A 15,479-nucleotide genomic window follows, 5' to 3' on the forward strand; every position below is an offset into this window, starting at 1 on the left:
AAAGCATAGACCTAGATCTTAATAACCTCAACAGTGGTATCTTATGGACAAATACGGAAAATGCTAACAGCTAAATAAATATAAGGCTTAATAAAAAGGACAAAAGAAGACTTCACAGTACACAGACTCGGAGGCGAAGCTGGTTAACTCCGAGACCAAGCTGTGATTAAACTGAACAATGGGCAGGAGGCAGACTCACAGGGCATGCTCATGCTGGCATAAACCCTGCACAATCCCACAGAGTAGATCACGCTCTGGGCAACACGGACATTTCATAAGATGCCAAGATCTGGCCATTTAACACCATTAACTTCAGGGCTCCACCAAAATCCAGAAAAACCCACACGTGTGCAGCAAGGCACCCGAGCAGACCAAGGCGATGCATGACAGGGAACGTTAAATTATAGCCTACATATACTCAGAAACACTGTTTATCCAGCAGCATGAATAGATAATGTTGTAAAGTTAAAACCATCCCCCCAAGATAGCGATACACAGGCTAGTAGACATAGCCTCTCGGGCACCTCCATCTCTTCTGCTCGACTCACCAATACATCCCAGCTGCCTAATGATCCCCCCCCCCTCCCTTTTTCCTGGTAGCTATGAGAGGGCCTGAGCACCCTCCTCCAGAAGCAACTGGCTCAGCTCCAGCTCAATGCCAGTCCCCAGCCTGACAGTACCATCCGCTGGCCTGCCAGCTCGCTTCTCCTCACAAATAGAGTCATCCCTGCCTGGCTTCAGTCACATACTGTCATTGACATCTATGTACTGTCATTTTTGTCTGCTTATTATACATGTAATTTGTAAATCAGCCCTTTTTCCACTTAACCCAATGGCAGCCAACAGCAGATGGGCTCCCCCTCTGAGTCAGGTTCTGCTCATGGTTTCCTCCTATTAGGCTACCAGCCTGGGAGATTTTCCATGCCACTGCCCCCCTAGGTGTGTTCTTGGCTCTTGGAGGGGTTCTTTGTGACGATGCCCATTGTAAAAAGCGCTATATATATAAAAAAAAGTATCACACCAACTTGTTCCCCTGTTAGCCCACAATTTGTGGAGCTGTGCTGAGAAGTAATTTGCTCCTAGTATTGCTATAAGGCACAAAAAGGAATGAACAAATTGTACTTTGCTGAACTGTTTAGACTTCAGACGATCTGAATCGGAAAATTACATTAATTCCCCAATCCCCAATATGAGCACTTAAGGGCCTGATCGGTCCAACGCTAACACCAACAAGCAGCATCGATGCACCAGTATTATACACTACTTCATTATACTTCATTATGAAGTCTTTCATAGCATACAAAGTATCACTGTGTGAAATTTTAATAATAATCAGAATTCAGCCAACAATCACTTGAGTAAGCTCACAGTTTAATATGCATGATTTTTAAAAAACAAAACACATAAGTTATTTTATGTATTTAGTTTATATCAATAAGAGTATGCTTGGGGCAGGTCTGACATTTCATCAATTCAGGACAGAATGTGAAATAAGCCTTTAAGGTGTGCGTTACAATATTTGTTCCATTTGTTTCAATGGCTGTGATCTGGGAGGTTGTCGAGAGAGTGGTTTCCATGAATAATTGAAAGACTATCTGTCCTTTCAGTAAATGAAGGATGTAAAGATAATCCATGTGACAAGCATCGCCACTATAGCTAATGATTCTCACATTTGGTCCTCGGATGCTGGGAATCTTCCGTTTGTCAGGAAGAATGGTGTCTGGCGGGTGACACATGGGAGCACTTTCTGTCAGACCCCTCTATGGGAGACCTTGAGGCAGGTCTCTGGGTTTTTATTTAGTAACTTTTCAATGCAGGGAATGTCTCTGAAAGTGAATCAATGCCCTGAAGCATCCTCTCTCTGGACATGTCAGGAGCGCTACTTTCAACTGTGTCCACGGTCACCTGATAAACAGCACACCCATGGCTGTCCCAGCATCCGAGGAACATGAGATGCACCCCGCACCAGAGGGACACGGGGATGGGGCCCTGTACCAGAGGGACATGGGGATGGGGCCCTGCACCAGAGGGACATGGGGATGGGGCCCTGCACCAGAGGGACATGGGGATGGGACCCTACATCAGGGAGACATGGGGATGGAAGCCTGCACCAGGGGGATATGGGGAGGCCAGAGAACATGGCAGGTGAAGGTCAATGAACTGTTGTGGAGTCAGTGAACCAATCAGCTGTGTAAATAGGTATAAGTGCCTTCCCAAAATGAACCTTTACCCCTATAAATAAAACCATTCACTGAGAAGGTCTCATCTCACTCACACACACACTTCCAGCACACCACGTCCTCACATAAATCTAAACACACACGTGCACTGTAAAGGTTCGGTGAGAGCCAAAACAGTGTTCAGACATGGAAACCTGACAGCACCTTTCTCAAGTCTGTAAAATAATGATGCAGCCGGACAAATGGGCAAAGATAAAGAATACGGCAAGCCTTTCAGACTCTTCATTTACCGGCCATGGGGCCACACACAGCAAGCAGCTCTGTCCCGGAATACTGGAGGGGGCTGTGGCACCAGGGCACAGGGATATCGTGTCACGATGAGATGGAATGGATCTGGCTACAGGCCACTTGGCCTATATTACCATGGAGAGACAACATCTGATGAAAACCGATCAAATTTCACACGGACGAAGCAATCCAATACTCCCTCTACCACGTTCTCCAGACAGAACCCCTCCCCTATCACTTTGTTTGTTTCTGTTTGCATTGTTCTTGGTAAGAAAGCCTCAATGGAAATGATAGCATTAAGGAATCGGATAAGGTTACAAGGTTTTCGGGTTCATTGCAAGTGTGCGACAGAGTCTGGGGAACAGGAAAGGCTCTCCCTCTCCTCTGTGGGGCAGATTTCAGTGATTCCCTCTCTTCTCATATCCCAACGGTACAGATGGAGGTGAAAAGTTATCTCACTCTCCTCTCTGTGGTATGGATGGAGGTGAGCAGTTCTCTCCCTCTCTCTCTCTCCTCTCTGTGGTACAGATAGAGGTGAGCAGTTCTCTCGCTTTCTCTCTCCTCTCTGTAGTACAGATAGAGGTGAGCAGTTCTCTCTCTCGCAGATGGAAGTGAGCAGTTCTCTCCCTCTCTCTCTCTCTCTCTAGCACAGATGGACGTGAGCAGTTCTCTCCCTCTCTCTCTCCTCTCTGTGGTACAGATGGAAGTGAGCTGTTCTCTCTCTCTCTCTCCTCTCTGTGGTACAGAAAGAAGTGAGCAGTTCTCTCTCTCCTGTGGTCAGACAGGCAGTCCAGTCTGCATTTTCCACTGACCCACTTGGTGGAGTGAATGTGTAACAGTATCCAAGCCCTGCTTCTCTGGCATTGTACCGCCTGTCACCTGAGAGCTACCTGCACACAGTACACTGATCTCCCAGCCCAGGGCACTACCTGTGTGCCCCACATATCCAAGCCGTACTGACACAGGCACAGACAACACCTCTGAAATACAAAGAGCTTCTCAAACAGCCGAGGCTGCTACACTGACTTCAGCTGCTAACACAAAGAGCACTGCCACAATCGGAACAGCTACTGACACAGCCAGCACCTTTTTTTTTTTTTTTTACACATTTGAATACAATTCAAGCAGCTGCCAACATAGACCCACACCTGCCAATTACATAGACTCCCATGGAGAGCTAGCAGTGCTTAAAACCATAACAGCACCAGACTGTAAAGGGGAACAAAAGGCTTGATTCCCAGAATGACTCAGGACGGACGAACGGACGGAGGGACGGAGGGACACAAAGGCTTGGTCCTTCCATACGAAGAGAGCCAAAGCCACGGGAAACCGGGAGATGGCTGAAGGGGTGATATGGGCAGGGCCAGAGACGGGGTAGCCGCGGGTGCCAGCATTATGCCCCCACACTCTACTGGCACGTTCACATGAATGTTTCCACTTCACTGAGCAGCGCAGAGGACAGCCAAAACATTCATTCAAGACCTTCAAAGACCTTCAAACAAATTCAATTTTTATTTAACCCATTGATTAAAAACCTGTCCAATTTCCTGAGGGGACTCTGGTAGAGTCCGTAATAGATATAGCTAAGTTTCATAACAAACCTCCCTCTGTCTGGTTTCAGAGCAATAAGTGTAACCTCCTACCATGTGGTCAATATGGCCGCCTGGTTTAGCTATGGAGTTGCCATAGCGCTGAGCCACAGGGTAAAGCATAGCAGTCAGTGCAGTAATGAACCCCCCGTAATTCAAGATATGCCAAAGCAATGAAACTGCAAGCGACAATTTAGCTTGTTGGGGGTGGGGGATCCTCTGTACAAAACTTCCAAAGAAACTGGATTTTAAATTAGAAAGCACATTATGACTAACTAGATTTCAATCCAGCATCACAAAAGTACACATTTTCACACTTGCTCAAAAAAATGGTTCCTGCCCTGTACACAGTGTCAAAATATCATAGTTCCATTTTCATCACCCACAGGACGTAACCAATATTTTACAGCCAATCACAACAGGCCAGTGAAGGCCAGGTAAGGTCATTAAAGCAAACCATGAGCCACAGAAGAGTAGCTGAATAGCAGGAGATGGGACGTATCGAACGCATCACACCACTGAGCTGCTGACTAACGTGACACCTGCTTGGGTTCCGAGATCCACAGGTGAGGCGAGATGAGCGGGAACCACAGGCAGGGCGAGACGAGTGGGAACCTTGCCGTTTCGCCATTTCGCCAGGCCACACGACAGACATGGCGATACGGGACAAATGGGCGGGATTACTGACACGGCCCTCAGTGACAAAGCACACCGACATGGACAAACTACCAGGCAGACGGCCCAAGGTACGCCAGCTAGACCGAGCAGGGGGACGAAGGACCATGAACGGGGGACCTGATGAGGAGAATCACTGAACAGCCATTTGGATTTAACCTAAATGTTAGAATTAGAGTGACTCTGTCTCCTGTCTCCTACTGAGGGAAGGAGCCAGGCATGCATACATACATAACCCCCACTGTAAATGGGGCACTTCCCACTCACACACCTGTTCTCAGCAGGGCTCTGTAAATGCCCGGAGGCTCTGGTTCTCGCAGGGTTTCGGCAGATCGTTCCTCGCCTCATTTATCAGCGGCCACCTCGCACCGCCCCAGCTCCGCGCGCCTCTGCTGCACGGTCTTCTCTCTCTCTCCGACCGCACAGACTCAGTCCTTGCGCTACGGACTGACAATAAGCACCTGCTCCAGCGGGCACGCATCGTACTTTCTGCGCTCTCTCGGAGTTGGTGAAGGACGTTGAAGCAATGGGCGCCGCAGCTGAGCTCGAGATTCAATCAGGGATAACAATGGCGCAAATCAAATTTTTAAAAAGTAAACCCCCCCCCCCCCAGGCTCCAAACACATAGACCACTCACGATTCACCTGCACGGGAGAGCCACTCCCTCCTCGTGACGTCATCCTCTCCGGCGTCAAAGGCCGCTGGCAGTTGCTATAGCGACTGAAGGAGGCGTGGGGAAGGGCCAACGGACGCTGAGCTGACTGAGGCGGAACATGCCACACGTTTTACAACGTCTGGCGGGAAATAAAAAATGGTTTCCAAAGCTAAAGCGCTCCCGTTTGGCACCGGATAAATCCACAGAGAATAACTCCGCAGCCGTAACTGAGTGCGGATGAAAGATGGCCGCCGTGCCATGTGTGCTGGGAGCCTTCTGAGCAGACCGCAGAGCCATGCCGGCCGTCTACAGGGGACGTCGCACAGTCACAGCACAGCACAGCACGCATGTCACACGGAGGCAGGCTGCTCTTCCGCAGATTAGTTACAGAAACCGGCTGCTGTCACAAAAATGCTACAATCACTTTAGCAGAAAAATAATTGCAATTGCACCAGCTTAAACTGTCTGAAAATTATGACTGCAGCACAATCAAACTATTTCACGTTCGATGCACAATCTCTACTTGGGGGCAGAATTGCAAATATTTCCCTCCAGCTTGAACCAATGGAATTACCTAATTATAACAGTCCATGCATCTGTGCATTGATGAATTTCAGTTGTAGTGAAGGTATAAAAAAAGCCTTAGGCTGTAGGACCACACAAACACACACACACACACACACACACACGCACGCACATGCACACACACACACACCTTATGGGGGAAAATGAAGTGTGAAAGAGGAATTAATTCAGAGATCGTAAAGCATAAAATAAATAACCACGGTGATGAAAATGATAAAGATGATGCAGACTGACTTGGCTCCACTGACTCGTGGAACTTGCCAGAAGCCTCTCTCTGCAGCGCAGAGAATCCATGTGACGGCAGTCGGGAGCAATTCGCAAAGGCAGCGTCAAAATTCTTACTGGAACAGACTGCGTTTACTGATGCCTCATTGTTCGCAGAATACTGCCGTGAAGGTAAACACAACCAATGGAACAGTTTGTGTGAACGGAATTGTGGCATTACAGAGCAGGGTAATAATGCAATACTGACATGTGGAGGTCTAGGATGTGACACGCAGGCAGCTACTCTCTTTGCTGGCGAAATAGATTATGACAATCAAATCACTGGGGAGCGTCAAACAACCTCCTCAGTAGAACAGAAAGAGACGGTAGAAATCCAAATGATTTGGAGAGTATATACGGAAAAGACAGTTTTTAACCACGCGTTCCAAAGCAATGTAACTGCATGTGACAATTTAGCTTGTGTGGGGGGAGGGTCACTCAGTTCAAATATTCCACAGAAATTGCACTTTAAATCAGAGAGCATGTCAGGAAAAATTTAGTACATTTAAATCCAGTAGCACAAAGTATACATTTTCACACTGGTTTAAAAAATGGTTCCGATCCTGTCAGTCTTAGTATGAAAAAAAGAAAAAAGGCTGCATAACAATGTTTATGAAACAAAATGTGCTTGTAGGAGAAGGTACAGTGGCTTTTTTATTTCGCATTTCAGAATGTTGCTGCACCTGACGCTTTCTCCTGACACACTGATTTTACACACACCCAATATGCAGTTACAGGAGAACAGGTGTATTTCCTATTTTTCGTACTTTTTTTTAAATCAATGGAAATGGTTTTTCCTTCTCACACAATGTGGAATCTGCGCCATCTTCATAGTCTTAGTTACCAAAATTGTAACAAATTAAAATTGCGAATTAGCTCAAGAATAATCAGTTGCCTGATGGGGGAATCCAGCTAACACAAAATGTGTTACTGGAAGGTTACGTCAACGTCATAACATTGGCACTACATGGCAGCAACATTGAGAGTATTTTTTGTGTTATCTGGGAACTAGCTGAGCGGTTTCACTGGTCCGAGACTTGTTTTCTTCGCCCCAGGCAAGCAGGAAAGCATTTGTGCTGAACTCTGAGGTTGTTTACAGTGAATTCCCACGATGACATCTCAGAAACATTCCGTGCCGTTTGTTTGCCGTTGTTCGCCTGCTGGAACATGTCTTTGAAACGATGAGAAGTAATCAAGTACGATGATAAAGAGCAAACTGCAATCGCTACACGAACAGCAGAACAGTCAAGGGAAACGGCCAATCTCTCCCAATTAAGCACTCAGTCAGTCACGGGCTGGACTAAACAGAGTCAGTGGTTTTCTGGTAAGCACACTCAAGGAGTATACATTCTTCAGCGACAGGTTATCCTTGCACAGGTGCACAAAGTATACTGGTAATTCCAAGCAGAGGAGAAAAGAAATCTGCCCAAGAAATCAATTAAATTCTGATCCTACCCTTTTTCATCAACCACTCCTAAGGTCTCGCAAGGTGAGCTAGGTTATCTGCTGGCTGGCTAGACATGCTTTTTAGCACTGGAACTCAATGGCGATAGATACTCTTACAGGTAATCAGGAATCCTATTTCCTGTGCCCATCTCCAAGTCATAACATCACACAGTGCGGCGAGAACGCTACACATCTCCAGTGTTAGCCACGCTAAAGGCTTGTGATGGAAATCTTTCCACAGATTTGCGCTTTGGCCTTATTTTTCCATATAATATGAAACATTGGCAGGTATACAGTCCTGTCCAATCAATTCCAAAAACCCAATGAAATGAGCTGAATTATGGGAATAGAATAAAGACAGCAGCTGAGCTGATTAGTCCAGAGTGGCTGATCCAAGGAGGAATATAGAACAAAGAAAACGGGGACAGTGGCTTAACATTGAACAATCAAATCAAAAGCCTAGTTCAAGGACTTTGGTAAATGTGGATGACTCGCAAAATCTTGCATCTCCTACCACTCCTATTCATATCAGCCTAAGAATGGAGGCTTACAATTATACAAACGATAATAACTTTCTTATCCGTTTCCTTCAAGCTTCTTCTGTCGTACAATTGATCGGTAGTGAGAGAATTTTTGTGCACTTAATATCTCGTTTCACTTAATTGTATAGCAGCTAAGCTTTATTGGCTCTGCACAAAACATTACACATTTCCACATCATATAGAGCAGCCACTGGGAATGAAAACCCTAGCCAGGTGAGCCATGTAACCGAGCTAGAGTGAGCACAACTGGAGGCCATCACTTCTCAACAACAAGTGGACAGGAGGATTAATCCCTGTGGCCTCATGCATCTGAAAAAAGCACCCGGTTGAAACTCGAGCCCCCAGTTTTTCCCCCAAAGGTGGCGCGCACCTTAACCTTCCTTTTCACCACACACAAGCCTGACGAAGTTTAACAACCTGATCCAGTCCCCACGCCACACAACAAATTATATTACGGCTCATTCCTGGTGGATAAAAACCTGCCACTTCACATCACCACCAACAAGTGAACCGCTCACACCCATGCAGAGAGTGCAGGATACTGGAGAGCATAAAGGGGGACTTTCTCTCCTGTCCTCACCCTTTTTCATACTTTACGTCCAACTTTACAGACACACAACTGCCATCAATACCCCATTCAGGCTGGACCAGCCACCAGCCAAATGTCGGTAAATTTTATCTGTGTCTGGTAAGTATGTCCACTATACCAGTCACTTTGGCAGGCAACCGCCCATCATTTGGAGCTTCTATTCTGTTCTAAATATCTAGGTGCCAGGTAAAACAGTGAAACTGGCTGGGAAATTTTGGGTGCATCAGCCATTATGGCCAGGGCTCGAATCCAGAATCTTCTTCTAGTGAGGTAACAGAGCTAGCTGCTGCGCCACTATGCCAAATGAAACACCACTGATATTTGCAGGATACTCCCCACTCAAACACTGTTCACTGCTCAAACATGCATTCTCTCGCCCCAGTTCTATGGGAAGGAGTGATACCTTAAATGTGCAATAAGCACAACTGGGTAATGAAGCAGATCTAGCCCCAGTCTCCTGATCATAGACCCTGACAGTGAAGCACAGAAAGATCACCACGCTAGGAGCAGAGGTGGGTGGTGGGCCCACCCTGCAACCAAATCTTCAGGCAGGACCCACACTTCCGTTCAACCTCAGTCCTTTTCTATCCAGATCTCAGCCAATCAGAGGGCAGAGAGAGGCCCTTGGGAGGAAGCTTGGGACCCTGCTTTCAGGAGAAGAACTCTGAGGACACAGTGCCATATTTTCCATCAGAGGTGCTAAAATTCCCTCTTCAAAGTCAGCATTAAAAATGTGCTAAAACCAACCTACTTCTCACACGCTTCAGTCTACATTCATTCACACATTCTACTGGTACCTTTCCCACTGCCTGAGGTGCAAAAGTACCCGTGCAAAATGCTATTCCATACCAGATCACCAATTTTACATTTCCCAAAGGAAGCGGAATACTTAAGTATCTGCACTGAAGGTTATAAAAGGTCAGTGATCTATGTCACTGAAGACTTTTAAAAAGGTCAGTCCCCTACAGCATAGAACCTCTGAATAAAACAGAAATAGCACAAAAGTACAGGGTAAAAACTGTGAGCACACCAAGAAAGGTACCCTGTCCACTGTCTTCCATGGGCATCCAGACACCTTCATGTCAATTTCACAATCCATCATTAATGACATAACATTTATCCCTCTGAGCATATACACCCATTCACACACCAGACTGGGAAGTTAGCCAGTGCTCTTCCATGCCATGCCTGAAAGCAAATAGTCCACATCAGTTAAGATACAGTGATTACCCAGCTGAAAATTCAGCTAAGCTGCTCAAGCTGGTTTAAGCTGTGTTTTCGACACATCTAGCTGGTTTTAGCTGGTCGACCAACTGTTCTCAAACTGACCAGCCTCTAGTCAGCTTGCCCACCAGTTTGGCCACCAGTTTACCCCACCAGCTTAGCACCATTTAACCAGCCATAGAACAGCAAGGACTAGCTAAAACCAGCTTAGAATCCCAGCAGTAGGGAACACTTCCCTTCATTATATAATGAAAAATATGAAACCAAATTTAAGTAGACATTTTGTTGGCTTTACCTGTGACGGTGTTCATCGTGTCCACCCTGCCCGTGGATGATTTGCCCGCTAGGATGTCTCCCTTCCTTATTGGAGTTGATGTGCGGTATCAACACGTCCTCCAGTCCCAGGTCGAAGCGCTTATGTTTGGAGTTGTCGGGAAGGAAGAAAAACGCTCCAAAACACAGCGTGATAAAGGCACTGAGGATGAGGAGGAGGATGAACTTCTCTGAGAGCCTTAGCGTTGCCCTGTGATGTGGGAAGGAGGAGGCACCGGGGGCAAGAGCGGGTATTCTCCGACCCGACAGAGGCAGAAGAGCCGGGGTGGTCATGGTTTCTTAGTATTTAATAAGTTGTTTGTATACTTTGCTAAGTTCGCTGCGTTACATGCGTTATTCTACTATCTCATTTCGGCCAGTATGTTCCCAGAAATCAAGTTCAATTGTTTCCTTGAAAAACGTTAGTTCCATCAGCTGATAGCAGTTATTGCATTCTGAAAGAAACAAATAAAAATAATCACTAGTTTGAGATCTGGCAAGCAAACTGCAGGTTTTTGTTAAATACACATTCAGGAGATCTGAAATTTATATGTGCAAGTAGTGTCCCTACAGTTTCTGCCGTACCTGGCTGTCACAGGTAGGCTATAGCCTACACTATATAGCCGTACGTCAATACGAATCCATCACGTTTTTCCAATTTCGTTTAGGATTCATTGCTGATTACGCGTGAGACTCCTCATTCACTTACAGCGCACGCCATAGCTAAGGGACACACCCTATAGACAGAAGCAGATCTGCTCACGTTAATTAACTAGTTATAGGCTACATCGCGCATATCGCCATTTAACGAGCTAGGCGCAATCGCATCCAGCTAGTAAGAAGCTTAACTACAGTATAAATGCAGGGATAGCCTAATGTGAGGGAAGGTGACAGAAAATCGCTTGTCACACACTAACATTAACACATTACCGTCTCGCTTACTAGGTAACGGTGGCTAACTTACCTAACGTTAGCCAGAAAACTCATGAAACTGGAAAACTGCCAAGCTACACATCAGATGTCACGATTAGGCGTAAAATATTTGAGCTAGCCGGGTACTGCAAATAATCAGCCTACACAGCACAACAACAAATCAATCAAATTTTAAAAAAGGATAAAGAACAACCTACCGTGCAAATCCTATTGTCAATCTGATCCATGTCCTGGCTTTTATGAAGATGATGTCTTCAGATAGCTAGCAAGTTACTGAACGATATCAAGTATGAGAATGATACGCCAACGATGTCGGTATTAGCTACTTTCTGAATACAGTTCAATTTACTCTGTGCATTTATCGGTATAAGAAAGCTGACTTCGGAACAAAACTTGAATTGTCACATAACACGAATCATTTACAGTTAGTAGGCTAACACGTTAGACTAGTGTAGTAGCCAACTAGACTAACCAACATTACGAGAAAACGAGCGTTAGATAGCAACCTCTATGTGATTTTCAGAAGTTACCGTGACAATCAAGGAATGCTTTGCCAGGAAATAAAGTTTGTTTGGGAGGGAATAATAATCAGTTTCCATAACATTATGCAGGGATAATTTGTGTTTTGCGGTTAATCTCCCTGCGAGTGCCCAGTCTCACCCAGGCCGCTCTGTGCGATGCTGTCGAAGTGTCTTCACCGGATGGCCCCTGTCTTAAATAGTCGATTTCGAGTAAGAAAGCAGTCGCTGCATGACATACAGCTGTCCGTCCTCATGTTCCTTTCAACAAAAATATTAAGTGACTGTATATTTGCACACAGCGTTCTGACTGGCTACTCCGCTTTCTCTGCAGAAGTACCTAGCCAGATAACTAGCCAGCTAGCTAAAGGCGAGTGTGACGGACAGCTCAGCTCCGTCTCGCTGCCACTGCTGCATCACCTTGCCCGTGCTTTGAAGACAAGTCTACAACTCCACATATGAATCCACATTCACCCTGTACAGACTGTGCTTTTAAAATTCTCCCAATCGTTGCACTGTATGCGGTATGAACTGATCATTTCCTTTTCTATTTCAATAAAAGGGTGTCTCACCCACCCTGAAGATGTTGATACTGCAGCCTCCTCCTCTCGGTCCTCCAACATCCCATGAACTACCGGGTGTGGAGTGCTAAGGGACCGTCTCTCAGTTCACAACCCCATTATGCAGCGTGTGAATATGTTTAGTTTAGGGATATTACTGAAATGCTGTACTGTCACACTTCAGAGCAATGCAATTACGATGTTTTTTTATTTTTTTATATTTTTTTAAATACTGGGCATTTGAATCAGTGCGAGCATGTATATGGAAGTATATTCTGGGATTGTTTTTATTTTCAATGTCAAATTTGTAAACGGCAATTCAATATAAATATTAAAAGGAAATTTAGTTTTGCAGTTTTATTTCAAATTCAATTTAAAACGCATTTGCCTTTGAATTTTTGTTGGCAATAAACAGTGTCTGTCTGTCTGGAAAAGAAAAACCAAAGTCCATATCATTTTCAATACCTGAACAGATATGGTTCTGACATATTTAAAATGAAATGATTAGTGCTAAAACGACATTTCGATGCGATATAATGCAATTGCATTTTTTTATTAGTCATAGGATTTGTGACGAAAAGAAGAAGTTAATGGTCACGTGCGATCTGCCATTGCATTTCCGAAAACTACAGGAATAAAGACAATTTATCTCTTGTGGGAGATGCAAATCTCAGATTCTGGTTCGCCTAACCCACATGTCAGGAATCGAGGGAAACTTATATTAGAGTCTCAGAACAAACATACCATATGTGTCACATTTCAGACACTTGTTTTCTGGCGAAGAGTGGAATGGTTTGGAATTTTGGGAATGAACAACGGAACAGGCTGGTCTGAGCCTTCTGTCGATTGACGCACTGCCATTGAGTCTTAAGAGTACAGTTATGTAAAAATATCACTGAATAAGCCACCTTGGATAAGTAGAAAACAAGCAGGGGTTCACTGTCATTGTTTCCTTGAGCTGTGGGCCACTTGTTTATGAATAAATGTATAAGGCAAAACCAAGATATTTATGACACAAAGAAGGTTTTGTATTAAAGATGAGATCTTGGCACAGTAAACAAAAATCCACGCTCCAGTTGCTTCTCCTAATGAAGTATCTATCTTTTTTGCTTGTTGAATTATAGTGCATTTACCCAGTATATGGAAGCCATTCTATCACTGGAAGCCTGGCATTTCAGTCTGTGCCATGGAGCCATATCTGTCAGTTTGTCATGCTCTATTGACAATAGAGAAGCATGTGACCCTATGTTTGACACTCCTGTTAGCAAGCTGTTGCTGCTTTAGCATCATGCCAAGAGCTGAGTGCCTTTTGGGAATCGAATTGGCAGGAATATAAAATATGAAGAATGCTAACATGTGCTAGCAGTAAAAAGGTATCGGAGAGCAGAAGGAATAAAGGGTGAAGATGATTCATCTTTCTGGTACAGATGTGTGGTCGGGACAAGCAGAGAGATTATAAAACAGGCTATTTCGATCCTGGATGCTGATTGGCTATGACTGCGCTCTACAGTGATTGTAAATCTGATGCAGTAACAGTTATTCGAACAACCTGTTTGTAAACATAATCACTCTGCTCACAAACTGTTACCTACTAAATAAAATTACAAATTGAATGATACTGTGTCATCAATTAATTGTTTTCCACCACTCCACTTCACATCGTGCCTAACAACTCCCTGTTGTTGTGACTGTATTTGTGATACATCACTGCCTCTCATGCCATATTGCTTAATTACTGTATAACATTTTCACCCTTCTGTCAGTTGGTCTCTGACCGGCACAAGTGGTGGGGACACACCATCATCACTCTGACCACTCCACAGATTGACCTGAGACAAGAATATTATTGAATCATAAAGGAATGTGGGTCATAACATCCACAAGTGAACCAGTTAGCACAGTGTGCTATCAAAATAGAATTAACAAAGATAAATGTATTATTAAATTTGATTCAATACATTTTCGTTGCCAATTTTTTCCCCCAAATTTGGAAAGCTCAGTCATATTAATAGGCCCACTCCATCACTTCAACATCCTCCATCAATTTGGGGAACCACAGAAAAGCATATGCTGTCCTCAGAAGAGAGCACTCCTAGCTGCAGTCTGCAAGGGTGAGATTAGTAAACAGAATACACAGCTGGCGCACACACTGCTCAAGCCTGATGGATGAGAGGAGTCACTGGTGCAAAATTACATGATTGTGTGAAGAGGTGAAGAGGCTCTGTCCCAGAAGTCATGTGAAGGGAAAATTGATGGCACCTTTAGGGAGGGGATCTGGGGATAGACATCCCACAATCCCCTCTGGATTCTTTATATCGACCTCTGTCAAACATGAAAACATGCTTTACTTGCCAGTTCAATCTGCAATGTAATGAAACAGAATTTAAGATAAATTGTAGTACTGAGAAAATTATATGAAAATGAAATTTTGCTTATATTTACCTAGTTGAAATATACAGGCTATGAAAGTTAACAGTTAACACATTGCCAGCCGAATGTTTGATGTATATTTATTAGGATACCGATGTCTGTGAACAGTCATGTTCCATCCTTTGCTGCCTTTGATTGTCTTACTTACTGCATTCTCCAGTGTCATGCCATTGACCATTCTCTTTGTTTTCTCTCACCATTGACAATTCTTTTTATTTTTATTTTATCAGAAACATTCTCTGCTTTCTGGTGCCCCAAGTCATGGTGTTAAGTCTATAGGAGGTGGATTACTCTATTTTACTTTACTTAAAGAAATAGGCTACTCTTCGACTGAGTAATAAAGAGAAGCTACAGCTAAACACTATGCTTCTACACTTCTGCTAATAGTGGTTTGCACAGTAAAGTGCAAGACTGCCATCTAGTGTTCATAAGAGGTATGGGGAGCGGTAGGGTGGGCTCCTTGCACTTCAAATTCATTTGAAATGGTTTGCATCTTGGCGTGGTTTCCAATGAACATTACTTTCTTCAATTTCGATTCCATCTATTTCTAAATAGGGAAATTAATAATGTGCTAATCATAATCATTTGGTCAGTCCACTTGTTGCTTCACGCCATACAACATGCTATTGGTTTCAGACAGTTGGAGGTGTTGACGTTTACACAGATTTGCATGGTGTTCACATTTACAA

At 44.5% G+C, this 15,479-nt stretch overlaps 1 protein-coding gene across 3 annotated transcripts in view; it reads right to left on the minus strand.

The window, feature by feature from the left end:
* Positions 1-12,592, minus strand: part of LOC118214083 (mannosyl-oligosaccharide 1,2-alpha-mannosidase IB-like) — a 101,113-nt gene extending 88,521 nt beyond the window's left edge. The window contains exons 1-3 of one of the 3 annotated variants that reach the window (XM_035393583.1): positions 11,943-12,592; positions 11,480-11,555; positions 10,333-10,804 (exon numbers count right to left, since the gene is read on the minus strand). In XM_035393583.1, the coding sequence (XP_035249474.1) occupies positions 10,333-10,643 (311 nt within the window). In that variant the 5' untranslated portion in view covers positions 10,644-10,804; positions 11,480-11,555; positions 11,943-12,592. The remainder of the gene's footprint in view (positions 1-10,332; positions 10,805-11,479; positions 11,556-11,942) is intronic. The other 2 variants (XM_035393584.1, XM_035393585.1) reach the window with 2 other exon arrangements.
* Between the last annotated feature and the right edge of the window lie 2,887 nt (positions 12,593-15,479).

The sequence above is a fragment of the Anguilla anguilla genome, chromosome 15 (genome assembly GCF_013347855.1).
Source record: "Anguilla anguilla isolate fAngAng1 chromosome 15, fAngAng1.pri, whole genome shotgun sequence".
NCBI classification, from domain to species: Eukaryota; Metazoa; Chordata; class Actinopteri; order Anguilliformes; family Anguillidae; genus Anguilla; species Anguilla anguilla.